At 56.4% G+C, this 16,313-nt stretch overlaps 1 protein-coding gene and 2 long non-coding RNA genes across 3 annotated transcripts in view; 2 read left to right on the top strand and 1 right to left on the bottom strand.

Annotated features, from left to right (window-relative positions):
* LOC112408598 (uncharacterized) overlaps nucleotides 1-2,614 on the top strand; it is a 5,692-nt gene extending 3,078 nt beyond the window's left edge. Inside the window, exon 2 of the long non-coding RNA XR_003004976.1 lies at nucleotides 2,028-2,614. This is a non-coding gene — a long non-coding RNA (uncharacterized LOC112408598). The remainder of the gene's footprint in view (nucleotides 1-2,027) is intronic.
* Nucleotides 2,615-2,757: 143 nt separating this feature from the next.
* Nucleotides 2,758-11,353, bottom strand: LOC112408597 (uncharacterized). The gene is made up of 3 exons (XR_003004975.1): nucleotides 9,003-11,353; nucleotides 6,045-8,876; nucleotides 2,758-3,517 (listed from the first exon to the last, which is right to left on the bottom strand). It is a non-coding gene; the product is annotated as an uncharacterized LOC112408597 (long non-coding RNA).
* The window catches only part of TSPEAR (thrombospondin type laminin G domain and EAR repeats), a 58,066-nt gene continuing 50,422 nt past the window's right edge, over nucleotides 8,670-16,313 (top strand). The window contains exon 1 of the mRNA XM_024758285.1: nucleotides 8,670-8,757. Coding sequence (XP_024614053.1) covers nucleotides 8,673-8,757 — 85 coding nt within the window. The 5' untranslated portion in view covers nucleotides 8,670-8,672. The remainder of the gene's footprint in view (nucleotides 8,758-16,313) is intronic.

Genomic DNA, 16,313 nt, shown 5'->3' with positions numbered 1-16,313 from the left:
CAGACAGGCTGCTGGGACATCTGTGTGTGTGTGTGTGTGTGTGTGTGTGTGTGTGTTTCTCCATCAACCTCATCTGGCTCATGTCAAAGTAAAATCACTCGAGCCCTTCAAGAGGTTTACATCAAGAGCTCTTAAGGGCTGAGGTTTGACCCCACTTGCATATTGTCAGGTCGGCCTGACACAGTATCGGGGATTCTGGCAGAAGACGTGAGACTCCTGGGCCAGAGACAGAGGCAGTGTGTCCCTCCCATGATGGCAGCAGGCAGGTGCCAGCATCCGTACCAGTTCCACAGGGTGACGTGAAGGCCCAGGCGCCATGTGCACACGCAGCGGGTTGCCTTGTAGGAACCCGAGCTTAGGGAGCATGAACGTTGTCTAAAGTGCAGTATATTTGTTTGCTGGGGCTGCTGTAACAAAGCACCGCAAGCCCAGGGGCTTAGAAATGTACTGTTTCACTGTTTCGGAGGCCAGAGGCCTGACATCAGGGTGTCGCCACTGTCGCTTCCTTCTGAGGGTCATGAAGAGAATCTGTTCCAGGCTGTCCCTTAGCTTCCGGGGCTTTGCTGGCCACGCTTAGTGTCCCTTGGCTTGTAGGAGCATCACCCCGATCTCTTCATCTTCACGTGGCATCTCTCTGTGTGTACGTCTGTGTCCAAATGTCCCCTTTATATAAGGGCACAGTCATATTGGATTAGGGAGCCCCTGTTCTAGAATGACTCCAGCTTAACCAATGACATCTGCAAGGACACCTCACATTCCAAGGTGCGGGGGTTGGGATTTCAACCCGTGAATTTTAGGGAGACACAACTCAGCCCATAACAGGCAGCAAGCATGAACCTTTGTCTCTGGAGGGGACACTGTCTCTAATCTACCGAACAGTAAGCATGTTGGCTAATTGCTCCCAAGACAGACACTGTCTCTGAATTTCAGGCCATTCCATCTACAAATACCCTTGAAAAGGTATTTCAGAACTAAGGATCCTTGGTGCCCATGAGGCTCACAAGATAAGCAGAAATAAGATAAGCCAGAGGAGCTTCCCTGGTGGCACAGTGGTTGAGAGTCCGCCTGCCGATGCAGGGGACACGGGTTCGTGCCCCGGTCCGGGAAGATCCCACATGCCGCGGAGCGGCTGGGCCCGTGAGCCATGGCCGCTGAGCCTGCGCGTCCGGAGCCTGTGCTCTGCAACGGGAGAGGCCACAACAGTGAGAGGCCCGCGTACCGCAAAAAAAAAAAAAAAAAAAAAAAAAAAGATAAGCCAGAGACCCAGGGAGAAGTGTCTCCTGACAGTTTGTTATCAAGCATTCAATTCTAATTCCTAATTCCAGAATCTATGTACCGTTCAAGGCATATGTTTTAAAATGCCATGTGATGCAACTCTCCTTATTTAACCAGCAGGAGTGTCATCACGGAGCATCAGGGAGCAGCCGTTAGAATGACGAGACTGGTGTGTATTTATTGGGAAGTTGTTCACAGTACAATAAGTGAGCAACGGAAGCAGCAGTGGCTCTGTGTCTCGTGCTCCCAGCACTTCAGGGGCTATTCTAAGCGCTTACTGTATGTACCACCTCATGTAACCCTCCCAACAAACTGGCGAGGCGGGGGCTGTCATTATGCCCATCTCACCCAGGAATTAACAGAGGCACAGAGAAGTTAAGTTATCTGCCTAGGATCTGCACAGCTAATAATTAACAGAGCCAGCATTCAAAGCCAGGAATTCTGGCTTAAGGGTCTGGGTTTGAACCACCGTTCTACGTTGCCTCTGTCTAGGCAGAGATGTGTGATGTAATATCACATTGTAAAGCGGCATCAGCTATATATTTACATAGAGGCTTATGGAAAGTTCTAGACTAAAATTTTAAAGGTGATGTCTAGAATTAGAGACACCCTTTCCCCTTGTTTGCTTAATTATATTTTTATACAATGAAAATGAGTGATGTTTTATGGGTAAGGTAGTTGTTATAGAGTGAAACTTTTAAGGGCAAAGAAAAGACGGCATTGACCCCCCTATAAACACCTTTAATCCCAAGGCAGAACGAGGATCTCTACTACACGGCTCATTCCAGTTCTTCTGTGAAGTTCCTCTTCCACAGCTGAAGGATGAGAAGAGGATTCAGGTTACTCCATCGTTTCGCACGCTTTCCAAGCCCAGAGATCTTTTCTCTGTCTCGATGCTTCTGGAGCTGCAGCAGAATTCCTTGTGCGCACTGGCCCGTACGACAGTCAGCTCTCAGGCCACTTCGCTGATCTCTCGTCAAATAAGTCATCGATATTAACTCATGAAGAAGTATAAAGAGTAAACAACGGAACATAAAAGAAATTGTAAGTTTGTTTGAAACATACATCATTGAAAGAGTCCCAATCTGGAACTTAACTATGGTCATCATTGGATTAATGGTATTTTTCTTAGGTATGATAATCTATTGTAGAAACATTGGAGTGTGTCCTTATTTTAGGAAACACATGCAGAAATATCTGGGGTGAAGGTCATGTTAACAATTTATGTCCAAATGGTTCAACAGAAAAAAGAGTTTCTATAGGCACATACAGGCATAAGAGAGAAGCAAATATGACAAAGTGTTAACAATGGCTGCATTAAAGCACATTTTGTGTCAAATTTTCTGTAGACTTGAAAAGTTTTTTAAAATGTTGCAAGAAGAAGAAGCCTCAAACATTTTCACAAATGAGGCCCAGTTTATCACCAGAAAACAAATTCTTACCATAGTCAAAGGATTCTAGACCATGGGAAAGCACCCCCGTTAGTTTTATAAAGCTGGGAGAACCTTAGTATCACCCCACGATCAAGATAGTAAGTTCACCCATTGACTACATGTTTTCGAATGCCAGGATACAAGGCTGAGCCCTACAAGGTGTGGCCTGGGCGCCGGGGCTTCAGACATTATTCAAAGGGTCACCTGAACAAGGGAGCTCCTGCAGGGAGGCTTCCCCACAGGAGTTAATCAGGCCAGGGAGGCGGAGGGTGCTGGGGAGCTGCCCCACCTGGGACAGCCCAGGGCAGGAAGAGGCACAGCCTGGACGTGGCGTGTGTGTGGACAGGTGAGACTGCAGCTGGGGGGCAGGCAGGGCCGGCCCCCAGGCCACACCCTGCATGTTGTCTTTATTCTGGGAGCCACCGAAGGGAGACCAGCCAGGCCAGGTCTGGAGTCTGCAGAGGTGGCTACTGGCAGGTGCGGGAGGCCCAGAGGGCGTGGGAGATGGCTGAGCAGAGGCAGTGTGGGACGGGGGTGGCTGGACCAGGAGTGCGGGGGGCAGGAGGCAGGAGTATTTGTGGGTAAACTCAATGGGACTTCCTGAGGGAGGTGCCAAGGATGAGTCCTGGGTTTCTGGCCTGCACCCAGGACGGGGTCTGCTCTGAATGGGCAGCATTGGGACAGTGCCTTTGAGATGCCGGCGGGTGGGGATGTCAGGCGAGTGGCTGCAGATACGGCCCGATGCTCAGCACAGAGGTACAGGCTGTGTCCCCTGAGTCCGGCGGTAAGACTGAGCTCCAGAGGCCTGTCTGGGAAGAGAGCGAGGAGAAGAGAAGGATGTGAGTATGAAAGCAAGCATTCCAAGTGCAACGCTGGGTGGAGTCGGCAGCGTATTAGAAGAAGGATGCACCACGACCCCGTGTGCTTACCCCAGGAATGTAAGGATGGTTCAACATTAGGAAGAGATCTTGTGATTAATTCCACTGACAAGTTCAATAGAAAATATGTGAAATCATATCAATCGAGGTGCAGAAGCATGTGAGAAACGGCAGCAGCCCTTCCTCCTCTAAGGAAAAGAGGAAACGAGGAAAGAGGAAACTCAGGAATGAGAAAAGCTCGTCATTGTCACCGTTTCCAACATTGTGTTTTTTTTGTTTTGTTTTGTTTTTTTTGTGGTACGCGGGCCTCTCACTGCTGTGGCCTCTCCCGTTGCGGAGCACAGGCTCCGGACGCGCAGGCTCAGCGGCCATGGCTCACGGGCCCAGCCGCTCCGCGGCACGTGGGATCCTCCCGGACCGGGGCACGAACCCGTGTGCCCTGCATCGGCAGGCGGACTCTCAACCACTGCGCCACCGGGGAAGCCCTCCAACATTGTTTTGAAGGCTCTAGTTCACGCCATAAAATAAGAAGACAGGCTGGCACACATATTAAAACAGAAGGGCCAACATTATTTTTATTTGTAGACGATGTTTGTCTAGAAAAACGAGAGATTCTAAAATCACTTAGTAAATTTAAAGTTGTTAGATACAAGATAACTGTACAAAAATGAACCAGTTTTCTTTTCTTTTTTTTAATTAATTTTTTTGGCTGTGTCCCACGCAGCTTGTGGGATCTTAGTTCCCCGACCAGGGATCAAACCTGGGCCCTCGGCAGTGAAAGCACGGAGTCCTAACCACTGGACGGCCAGGGAATTCCCCCAATTTTCTTTATACTAGCAATAACCAACGACAAGTGGATTATGTTAATGATGATGATAAAATCACAAATAAATTTATAGGATATTTACAGGAATGACTTTATAGAAAAAGTACAGGATCTCTATAGTCAAAACTATAATTTTTTTGATGAATTTAATTCAAGGTTGGAATAAACAGAGAGATACACATATCCCTGAGTGGGAAGACTTCATATCATAAAAATATCCAGTATTCTGAGATTAATCTATAAACTTATTGCCATTCCAATAGGTATTCCTGTAATGCTTTTTGCTCATTTGTTCAAATTTCATTTGAAAGGCAGAGATGAGAACCAATCGTTTTTAAGGTCATATGGGACAATACGTGAGAATTGCTAATACATTCTTGAAAAGTGAAAACTAGTGCATATATCCTTTATCTGTCTGTATGAACACTTATTATAAATGCTGTTGTCAAAATAATATGCTGGGAAAGAAAAGAGACAGAGGTTAGTAGAACAGAGATTAGTGGAATGGATCCAAGTATACGTAGAAGCGGAATCCACCATAAATGTGACATTTCAAGGTGGTGGGAAAGGAGAGGTGTTTAATGAAATGTGCGTGTATAGCAGCTTTCTGGAAATAGAGTCCAACTCACTGCATCCCAAATATTCAAGACCACACTCCAGAAGGAATAGAGAGTTACACAAATACAACAGCAGAAAATTTGAAAGTCCTTCAAGACCCACAAGTCTTAAGGAAACTGTTGCTGATTAAATAAAAAATTTAAGAAGTACCTGGCAAAAGACAAAAGCATCGAAAAGTATCAAAAAAAGCGCATTTAAACCAAAGCGTCAAAAAAGAAGTGACATGCCAGGGCTTCCCAGGTGGCGCAGTGGTTGAGAGTCCGCCTGCCGATGCAGGGGACACGGGTTCGTGCCCCGGTCTGGCAGGATCCCACATGCCGTGGGGCGGCTAGGCCTGTGAGCCATGGCCACTGAGCCTGTGCTCCGTAACGGGAGAGGCCACAGCAGTGAGAGGCCCGAGTACCGCAAAAAAAAAAAAAAGAAGTGACAGGGAGAAAATATTTGCAGTAACCCCTTAGCAGACAAAGGGTTACTAGCCCTAGTAATCTAAAGAAGCTTCTTGTGATAAGAAAAGCAAGCTCTATCCTCTTACTCAATAACCTGATGAGACCTCCCTTATTAGATCACTCTCAAAATGGAATTCTAGCCTGCATTTCCTGGAGACAGTGGGTGTCATGTGCTCCTCGCCAGGGGAGTCAGCGATTGACGGGAGCACGGCTGGGTGCCAGGTGGGAGCCCAGCCCTGGGAGGGGGCCTGCCCCAGGAGCAGTTAGCCTGGGGTCGGCTATCCTCACTGTCCAAGCTCGCTGGGTCCTCCCAAGTCCATCGAGACTCACTGTCACGTGCCAAGTGTTCTCTTCTGTTCCCCAGAGACATTTCCAAACGTCCTTAGGACAATGGTCATTAAATACCAAATTATGGCAGATTTCGGAGGAGTGTTTGTGCCTTTAAATGACTAAAAACCACGGAGGTTCCACAGTCTGCATAAGTGACAGGTTAGTTTAATAGAAAGACCAGGGGATTAGGTGATATGTTTTTGTAACCCAAAGTTACCATTTCAAATTTCTCTTTTACCTGTCACTTCTCCCCGTTTTCCTGGAGGAAGCAGCACCCCTGGTTGGCATACAAGCCTCTCTTCCGGGCTGAACAGCTCCAGAGAAGTGGACACACAGTGGAGAGGGGCAGTCAGCACCAGTTAGGCAGCATGTGTTTGGGGACCTTCTCGGGAGGTTTCCTATGCTTTCATTCGGAGGCAGTTAGCGGACCCAGGATGGGCTGGCGTTCCGGCTTGCTCTTCCCGGGACTTCCCAAGAGGGAAATCCCATCTATGAAAAGTTCGCACAGCTTCTGAACAGCCACACAGGTAGGGGCAGGGTCGTGCTCTGTTCTTCTCACACGCATTTGTCTTAGTGGGTTCTGGGGACGCATCTCTGTGACTTTAGTGCCTGTGACGTGGGGAAAAGTGATTTCCTCGGCACATGAGCCTGGGGAAAACTGGGATAGAAAGCTGTAAGCAGCTTTCTTTGTTGCCAAAGGCTCAGAGGCTTCCACTCCTGGGCGCTTGTGTGTCCCCGGGGAGGGACGTGGAATCCCCCTACCCTGGCTGAGTCCCTCAGAGCCGTGTGACTGGGACGCGTTCGCAGAAATGCTGCTTCATGTAAACTAAACCCAGCACGTAGCTCACAGGACGTCCCTGCCGTGCAGGGCTTAAGAGGCACGTTCTACAGATGTGGAAACAATTCAGAGCATTCATGTGACTTGTCCAAGGTCACACGGGAACCAGTCTAGAGAAGGGAATTCTGAGCTTTTCTCTGCTTTCAGGCACATATTTCTGTAGCTTTAAAAACGAATAAATTTTCACTAGAGACCCTTGTTGACCGTCAGGAGTCTGACTAGTATTACTGGGTCAAATGTAATAGAAGGAAAGCTTTTTTGGAAGGGTTCCAGGTAACATAATTTTGATTTTTCAAATCTGGTTGTTAAAAAACAATACATGATTTTACTTTTATCACCCAGTTAAAGGTCAGCAAGAGACTTGGAGGTCAGAGGTTATCGGTCATGTGGCGAGGTCAGCAGGAGTCACAGGGACGCTGCCTGGGTTGGTGGCCCTGCCCGAGGGGCCACCTGCCCATCCTGTGGGAAGTCACCTGTCCTTCTGACCTGCCCTGCCCCACCCAGGGCCACCGTGACCCCGAAGTTCTCATCAATTGCGAAAGAAAAGAGAAGAGCTCAATTTGTTCAATTTAAATTCCTGTCCCTTCTCCAAAGACCAGGCCTTCCCTCTCTGGGGGGACTACGTCCTTCCTCTCATCGAATGGTGTCCGTATCTGTACCGTGTGTGAGCGTCTCACAGCCCCTGGGGTCCCGCGGGGTCAGAGTCTCCTTCCCTACCCTGTGGGTCCGGCCCGACCCGGGTGGGCAGGGGCCCTGGGTCAGGGGTGAGGGAGGCCCCCCCAGGGATCCCTGGCGCTCTGAGGGGGCAGGTGAAAGTGGGGGGGTCACAGAGTTTCTTCATGTGACCCCAGAAAAAGAGACCCTCTGACTAGGATGCAAAACACCTGCGTGTGGACAGACAGACCGAGAGACAGACAGCAAGAATCTCTGGAGTCACAGCGGCTGTTTTACGGGAAGAGCCTTTCACATAGGCTTTCTGTGCCTACAGCCCCTTTCTCTCTGTTCCTGTCTCTGTCTCTCCCTCCCTCTCCCTTCCCCTCCCCCCAAGCCCTAACCCCAGGGTCTGTGTCCTCCACAAGCCCCTTCTGTGTCTGACCGGCCTCTGCCCACACCTTGGAGCTGGGGCTTCCCGGGGACAGCTTGGGGTTCACAACCATAACGCTGCCTCTGAAACGAGGAAAGGGTGCCCTTTGGGGGCCTGTGAGTTCTCTCCCTGTCCCCTCTCCCTGGTCTGTCCTTGCACACTCAGCGGAGGGGTTTTAAAAAAGAATAATCACACTTAGTAACTACCCGGCCTGGGCCTGGAGCAGCGTTGCCCGCGGACCGCGGTTTGGGGAGGCCAGAGCCCAGTGGCCGGTCGCCAAGGAAACGAACCACCCGCCTCGCGGCCACGCCTCTCCCCGGACGCTCCTGTCTCCTCATTAGCTGTTGCCCTGAAGGACTGACTTCCCTCCCGAGGGAAATTCCTGAAACCCAAAGGTTGACAAACCCACACGCCCTGGGGAGGGCTGGGCGCCAGATAAAAGCCCTGGGCGGCCGCGTGGGGACCACGGCCAGCTCAGGACCGCCCACCGGCTCTGCTCCCTCCTCCCGGCGGGTGGCCGGAGCTCCCGTCCTCTGCCCGCGGTGGGCGCGGGGTCTGCACCCGGGGAACACCAGCGGGAGTTTTCTGGTTTGCTCTCAGCTCTCCCGATGATCTATTTCTGTCTTTCCTTTGGGAAAAATGCGCTTTGCCAATGACTAATCTCGGCCCCGCTGAGATGTTATCAGCTGTCACCTGCAGGGCAGGACCACAGCCCAGGTGTAAATGAGATAGAGTGAGGCTGCAGCCCGACCTGCCAGCACCACCTGAGTTCCGTCCCCGCCGGGCGCCGCTGTCCCTGCGCAGGCCCCGGGGATGTGGCCACCGCAGTGACCGCCGGGGCGAGGCCGCCCTGGAAGGGCCGAGCCAGGCGTGCGAGGAGCGGGTGCCTCCCGGTGCGGGCGTGTGTGGAGCCCCTGGATGGAACTTGGGAGCCGGGGCCCCTCATGTCTGTCCTGCTGACTCTGTGCGTCGTGCTCCTGGCCCTGGCGACCCCGGGCCGAGGCGCCGGGCGATGGGAGCCCTGCACGGGTAAGTGGGGGCACGGGGCGGAGCGCGCGCGGGGGCCGGGAGGGGCGCCGGGCGTGCGGTGCCACTTTCTCAGGCCGAGTCCAGGTCACGGTGCCGAGTGGCCACGGGAGCAGCGGCAGCTGGACCAGGAGGAGGGACAGAAGGTTAAAGGGGGCAGCAGGGCGCTCAGGAGAGGAATGCCAACAGGGTGGGGACTCCTTGCAAAGGGTTACCCTCCCCCATCCCAGGCCCTTCACAGTACTTACCTGCTGGGCCTCCAGGAAGGCCTTACACCTGCCGGAGGAATGAGGCCCAGCGGCCGGCGGGTCACTCGCCCGCCGTGGACAGAGAAGCCAGGGCTGCACTTGGCACAGTGCAGACCCGCCGCTGGGGCTGGGCAGTCCTGTCCCGCGAGAAGAGGGGCACGTGGGGCCGGCCCCAGGCACGCGGACCCCCTCCAGCGGAGAGCGGAGTGGGAGGGGAGATCCCGCCCCTTCTCCTTAGAAAGGCCGAGTTGACCTGCCAGTGACCACGACACCATGCCTCTACCAAGAGACTTTATCCCACCTAACGCTGACACAGAGTAACGGGGAAATGAGACCCGGAAGCTAGAAGCTGAGCTCCGGGATGGGAGTGAGCGAGGGGCGTGCGGGCCTCGCCGAGGGTGGTGGCGCTGAGACGGGTTTGTGCGTGGCCCCCGGTTTATTTGCAAATATCTCATTCTGGGCTCCGGGAATCCTCCCAGGTCCCCGCGTGTTATGGCTCTTTGCTCTGATGGCACTCGGTTCCCAATGATGTGATCAGGAGATGGCCCATGATGACCCAAGTTTGGAACGCTGACCTGTGTTCACACCGGAAGGGGGGGTCCATAAAAATCCCCAGCCCCCCCAGGGAACAGCCAGGGCGTGCGGGTGGAGGGGAGCAACCCCCGGGTGTGTGCTGGGAAGGAATACCAGGGCCCCCGAGGCCCCTGCACCTGCTGCGGTCACAGCCTTGGGATGCGTGATGTGCAAGCCACACAGAAGCCAAGGCCACCGGTAGCCCTGAAACACCGCCGCCCCCCACCCGGCTTTGAGCATGGAGGACAGACCCGCACACGGGGTCTGGGGCGCAGCACCCGACCTGCGTCGTCCTGAGCACTCAGCATCTCCCAGGTGGGGTGAGTCACAGACGTGTATCTTCATGTTCCCTTCAGCACCGGGAACAGAATCACCTTGCATAGTAATAATAAAGGTTATTTATAAAGCCCGCCCCCTCTCCCCTGAAAGGATGTTGCAAATAGTTAAAAGATGACCCAGTTATAAATACCGACAACCAGGGGGAAAAGATAAAAGCCAAGTAAATAATATTGAACTAAATTTGGAAGCTCCCAAGACCCTTGATAGCGGCTAGTCAGGACTCAAATAGTTAGAGGTCACTTTGATCGCATTTGGTTTTGAAAAGCACAGGAGGTTACACCGTAGGGTTTGTGCGGGTTTGGATTTCACTTTCCCTTAGCCCCTGCTCCTGGGTCTGCGGTGCTGTGTGTGAAGTGCCTGGACCTTGGCTGTGACGACCTCGGGTTTTGAAGTCCTGTCCCCCTTCCCCAAGCCCATCTGAGTCTGTGACTATGAGACAGCAGCCCCCTACAGAAGGTGGTGGGGACAGTTTTGCCGCTGAGGAAGTTGAGGTTACATCTCTGCCCCGGGTCTGGTGCAGACCCTCTGATAAGGGCTGGGGCCTGGGGCTGGCCCTTCTGCAAAGGGGCATCTGAGGATGGGTCAAGTCTCAGAGAGCCTCAGCTGACCCTGGCAGGCTGTCAGCACGAAGAGGCTGCGGGGGGCAGGTGGGAGGCGCAGGCTGGGAAACCAGCCGCAGCTGCTGGGCCAGCCTCAGGGCGGGAGGGTGAGGAGGGTCTGCAGCAGAGAGGCTGGGGCTCCGGGGCGCAGCGGCTGTGTGGAGCGGGTTCCCCTGGGGTGACTGTGGCAGGCAGGATCCTGGGGCCTCGCTGACCCCAGAGCCAGCCTGGGTCTTCTGATACTCGGACCCCCCCGCTGCTCCAGCCAGCCGGGCCAGCTGCCCTGGGACAGAGGCTGAGCCAGGAGTGGAAGACCTTCAGCTCCCACACAAAGTCCACGACTCTGGGGGGCGTGATGTGCGTGGTGCCAGGAAAGTGGCTGGGGGTTTCCTGCCAGGGGACAGCTTGGTGGCCTGAATTCTAGACCTGGGCTCTTGGTCAGGGAGTGACGAGCCACTGTGGCCAGAGAGCCTGCCGTCCACCCCCGACTCAGCCTGTCCCGACCCAGCATTGTCTCCACGTGGGCGGGAGGCCAAGGCGGAGGGGTTCTGTGGAAGCCGTAGCGGGGGCAGCTGGACCCCAAGGCTGGGTCACTGGCGGGGTGCAGGGGGTGGGCGCTTGGAGTGGGGTGACCTGCCGTGGGGTGTCAGAACAGTGTCCTCTGTCACCCCGGGAAAGTCAGAGGCGGCTCCTCACCCGGGGCTCAGGGCCGTGCTGAGGCGTGGGAACCTAGCGAACATAGCACCCTCGGCACCTCCTTCCTTCCTTCACCTGCTCGACGCCCCTGCAAGGAAGGCACTGCGCCCGCACTGTTACACCGCAGCCCGGTCGGTGCGTGGGCAAGGCTCTCGGCAGGTGTGGGGGAGCCAGGGGTGGTGGTCAGACCTGGGGTCTGGGGTGGGGTGCATCCCTGGAGCGAGAGGAAGTGCTCAGGAAATGAGGGGCACAGATTTGCATTACAAAAGCTAGTTGGGGTGTGAAGGCTGCAGGCAGGTGGTCCAATGAGGGGCATGGGGTTGGGCGGGGGAGGAAGCCCTTCTCCTCCCTTGCTGGCGGCTCCCAGGAATTCTTCAACCCTGTCCTTTGGGCTCTGTTAATGGAAACGCTGCAGGAAGGGCAGTGCTGCCCAGGGAGCTGGGGAATCCTGGCCACCTGGCGAGGTCCGCACGCCGGTTCCTGGGAGTCCTGTGTGGGCACGACGCCCCCTTCTGGGCTCAAGCAGCCGCCAGCAGGGCCGTGAGCAAAGCAGAGGAGCAGTTTGCAGTTAGGAAGCTGCTGCTAGATTCCCAGTCAGCTGTCCTTTGTCCACATGCGTGTGGCTTCCCACCCCGCCCTCGGGTGCTGGGGGCCCCCGAGGCTGCGTCCCAGCCGCCCCAGCCCCAGGCCGGCGCCCCATTCAACACCAGCTTCATCTGAGCTCTACACCCCAGGTGGCCCCTGGAGCCACTCTGCGTGGGCCACAGGAAGGAGAGGCCGCCAAGTGGCGGGTCACGTGGGGACCGAGGCTGAAAGGCCCACGTGGCCTGCTTGACAGTTTTGCAGGGCTGGGGTGTGGCTGGCAACTGGAGACACACTGTCAGCCTGACGCCCATTTCCTTTTAAAGAATTCTCAACCGTTAAACCAGGGCGTTGTTTGTCTGCACAGAAATTAGGAAACCAAGAATATTCTTCTTTTTGTTTGTTTTTTTTGTGGTACGCGGGCCTCTCACTGTTGTGGCCCCTCCCGTTGCGGAGCACAGGCTCCGGACGTGCAGGCTCAGCGGCCATGGCTCACGGGCCCAGCCGCTCCGCGGCATGTGGGATCTTCCCGGACCGGGGCACGAACCCGTGTCCCCTGCATCGGCAGGCGGACTCTCAACCACTGCGCCACCAGGGAAGCCCAAGAATATTCATTTTTATAATGCAAACTCATACACTATATGCTGATTCTTTGGTTTTGATTTTTAAGAGTAAATCATAGATTTCCAGGAGGTCTTTTTCCAGGATAAAATCTAGGAAGCCACCAACGCACACTTCCTCTGTGTCTGTGTGGGGTGGGGATGGGAGGGCACCCACACTTGTCTCCCCATCTTGAGAGTCTGGGGAGCGACGGGGACGTGGCCCCTGGCTGTCACCCTCGGCGTCCCAACCACACATCTCTGCCTTTAGGAGGGTCCGGGCCGGGGGCTGGGGGCTCCCCGAGCCTCTCGGAGACCCCTCATCACCCAGCAGCCATGCTCACGCTAACGCCCCCACGTGACCCCACCCCCAGCCCCGAGCAGAAAGCCTGAAAGCCGGTTCCTTCCCGCGGGTCTGGGTCCTCGGAGGGGCTGGAGCGCCCTGTGTTAGTGGCTCATTTTCATATCACCCCCAGGTCGGGGCATGGCGCTTTGGGGACTTTGTGGGAGTCTCCGGCGAATCCACTCTAGTGAGCATCTCTGGCACTGCCAGGGGGTACTTACCCGCCGCTGGGAGGTGCGAGAGGAAAAGGAGGATGTCCACCCCGCCTCCACGGTGACCCCACGGTCGGATTGCAGCCCGGAGAGCGCCCCCTCCGCCCCCGGTAGGGCCTCGGGTGATGGAAGGGGGAAGGGAGGTGACCCCGAAGGCGGGAGCTGCCCACCTCTGGGCGGGGCGGTGTTGGGGCCACAGCACGGGCCTCGCTGTCGCCCCTGCCGGCCTGGCGGGACCTAGGGGAGCGCGTGGACCGGGTGGGGGTGTCTTCCTACGCCGAGGGGAAGGCGGGGTGCGCGCGCGCGCGGATATGTGAGTGTGCACGGGTGCGTGAGCACGTGTATTAGTGTGAGTGCGTGTGCGCGCCCGCTCGCCGCTGGGAAGAAGCCGGAGGACATCCACCCAGGTGGTGAAATTCGGTTGTCTATCTGGCCCCGCGCGTTTCCGCGGTTGCTGCAGCGGGTAACCGAGGGAGACGGGAAACTCTTCCAGGCCGCGGGCGCGGCGGCTCGGCAGCTCCACGTGGCGCAGGCGGGCGGTACGGTGGCTCCGGGCTGGGGCTCTCGGGGTCATCGGTGGCCGGGCTCGGGTGCCGCCGCATGGGGACGGAGCTCAAGTGGGCGCTCCGGGGACCCCTGCGCTGGTGAACAGCCCTCCCCGGGATGCCTCGCTCTGCGTGTCGCGCGTCTGGGGGCGGGTCGAGCGCTGAGCTTGGGGCGCCCCAGGGAAGGGTCACCCGTCGTTGGCGACTGGCCGCCGCCGCCGTCCGCGTACGCTCTGTCCCCGACGCAGCTGGCTCCATCCAGGGTCGGGGGCTGCAATTCAGTGGCCTTGAACTTGGGCAGGACGCGCCGCACCTTCGTCTCCATAACCAACCCCGACGCAGCAGCTCCCAGTGAGGGGCGTGCCTGCTTTTGGCCACACCCGGAACTGTCACCAGCTGCGCCACGGGCATCCTCCGGCCCCGCAAAAATATGCACAAACGTTCTGTCCCCATCCGCCCGAGGCCCGCCGCTCCTCTTGTTAATGCCTTAATAAAAAAGCCCACACCTCACTATACCATTAAAATTGTTTATTTTATTTTATTTTTGGTAATTGGTAATGCTAATGGGCTCCCCCTGAAATCTGGAGTATTGTATTTTCTGCAGTTAAACTCGTGTTTCTGAGAAGGGCTTGTGGGTTTCACTAGCTGGCAGAGGAGTCAAGGCGTACAGGAAGCCGGGGCCCCACAGTTCACTGGTCTCTGGGATGGGGTTGCTGGTGGGGTTGGCCAGAGGGAGGCTGCTAAAGGCATAGAAGAGGCCCTGGTGGGCAGAGCCCCAGTGAATTTTCTGGCCCCTGTAATAGCTGGGGGAATTGATTTCTCACACCTTCTCCTCCATACGAGGGTTCCCAGGACGCAGGGGCAGGGTCCCCTAGAGAGTGGTGGGGAGGGGCGGGGCCCCAGGGGAGGCTGGGTTCAGGACTCCCACCTCCCTCCACAACCCCAGAATGTAGGAGGAGGGCCGTAGGGTGCTAGTCTGTCTGTACCCATTTCCACCACCCAGTTCTAGTTGCAGGAGGGCCCTAGTTCCACCGACAGATTCCCTGAGGACCCCCTTTTGGGGAATAGTGGCACTGGAGAAGCCACCCAGGGAGTCTGGACCCAGCTCTCCAGGGGAGACCACCGGAGGGTCAGGTGATCTCTCAGACCTGCTCTAAGGGGCATTCACTGTTGGCCCCCCTCGTTTTGGGGAACGTCTTGCTGGATTTCATGGCCTCCTGGGAGGGAGGGAGGTGTCACGTCAATAGCAGGGTAGGGTTAAGAGCTAGAGGTGGCACTGGGGGGAGGGTGGAGGTGGAGGGAAGGCTGGTTAGGAATGAGGGTTGGCCATGTGAAGCTTGGGGCTCCGGGAAACATGGGGGCCCCATCCAGACCGGCCCCAAGGGTCGCCCTCAGGCCCCAGAGTGTGGGCCCTGGAAGTCACCTACCTGCTGGCCGCTTCCCCACCCAGCCGGGAGCCGGGGCTGGGGAGGGGGCGTCGTCACTAGTCTATGTGGCACAGACAAGGCAGGTTGGGACATTTGAAGATTGAATGAAGGTCACAGTTCGAGGGGGGCTGGAGGGACAGGCGCAGCTGGTGGTCAGCAAGAATGCTCCACTCCAGCTGCATCCCAGGAGGCCAGGAGCCAGCGGGGCCCCGCCTTCTGCGCATCCTCAGGCTGACCAGGGAGAGCCAGGCCGGGGGCAGGGGGCCGCTGGCCAGGTGGCGTTGGCCACCACAATCTCGGACACACAGCACAGCCACCCAGAGCTGCCCAGAGATACAGACGCAGGAGTCGAGGGCCTTGGGGCCGACTGGGTGGGCCTCCGAGCTCAACACCCTTGGAGATGCTCCCGGGGCATGGCTTGGCTCCAAGGCTGCTGAGGCCGGAGTTATTTACATCAGCCCGGAGGGCCTGAAGCGATGAAACATACAGCCAGCTGCGGGGGACTGCGAGTTTATCCACTCAGCTCCAGACCCTGTGAGGGGAGGGGAGGCCACACAGCAGCAGGAGGGGCAGAGACGGAGCAGAGCAAGGCCCCCAAAGACTAGGGGGAGAGCGGTGTCCATGGCTTTCAGGAGAAACCTGGGGACCCGCAGTAATAGGGGAGGGCTGTCTCAGGTTCATCTGGGCCTGATCTGGAGGCTACGGATGGGCTAAGCCCTGCTTGTTGGGGTCCTAGGTCAGCTCACATTCATGTAGAGGTGTAGACCACAGCTTGTGCTGGGTTAAATCCTGAGGGTGGCTGGTGGCTGGCAGTGGCAGAGGTGGGGGTGGCCCACAGCACCTGGCAGGCCCTGGGGGGACGTGCCAGTCAGCTGCGGGACGTGCCCGAGGCAGGGATGCAGCACGCGGGACGGCAGAGCAGGTCTCTCTGGGCAGTCGTCCACCTGCCAGCAGGAGCCGGTGCAGGAGTCACAGGGACCAGGCAGGCAGAGCCGCTGCCATAGCTCAGGGCACTGGAGCACACAGACAGGGTGGATGCGGCCATGGTGGGGTAGGGGGGATGAAGGAGGGTGTGAGTGTGTGTGTGTGTGAGTGTGTGTGTGATGTGCTCGGCTGTCGGCTTCACCCCCTCCTGGGTGTGTGTGCTGTCCTGGGGAGGCTCCACACCCTCCCTTCCTGGTTGCTGTTGAGAGCAGGTCCACAGAAAGAGCGGCAGCTTTGTTGTTCCGGGAGTCATTGCTCAGCTCACAAAACTCTTGAGATTGGCTTGGGATGCCTTTACTCGTTTTTGTCCTAGAAAGAAACCCCAGGGTGGAGTGTAAGTCACCTTGCCATTTTAGGCGGTGTTGCAAGTCGGGGCCGGTGTCTGTGGGCACTGGGTCCTGGCCCCTGGTCA

Source organism: Neophocaena asiaeorientalis, unplaced genomic scaffold (assembly GCF_003031525.2).
Source record: "Neophocaena asiaeorientalis asiaeorientalis breed wild unplaced genomic scaffold, Neophocaena_asiaeorientalis_V1.1 scaffold45, whole genome shotgun sequence".
Lineage (NCBI taxonomy): Eukaryota > Metazoa > Chordata > Mammalia > Artiodactyla > Phocoenidae > Neophocaena > Neophocaena asiaeorientalis.
The sequence above is the reverse complement of the archived record's forward strand: the minus strand, read 5'-3'. Positions and strand labels throughout refer to the sequence as shown.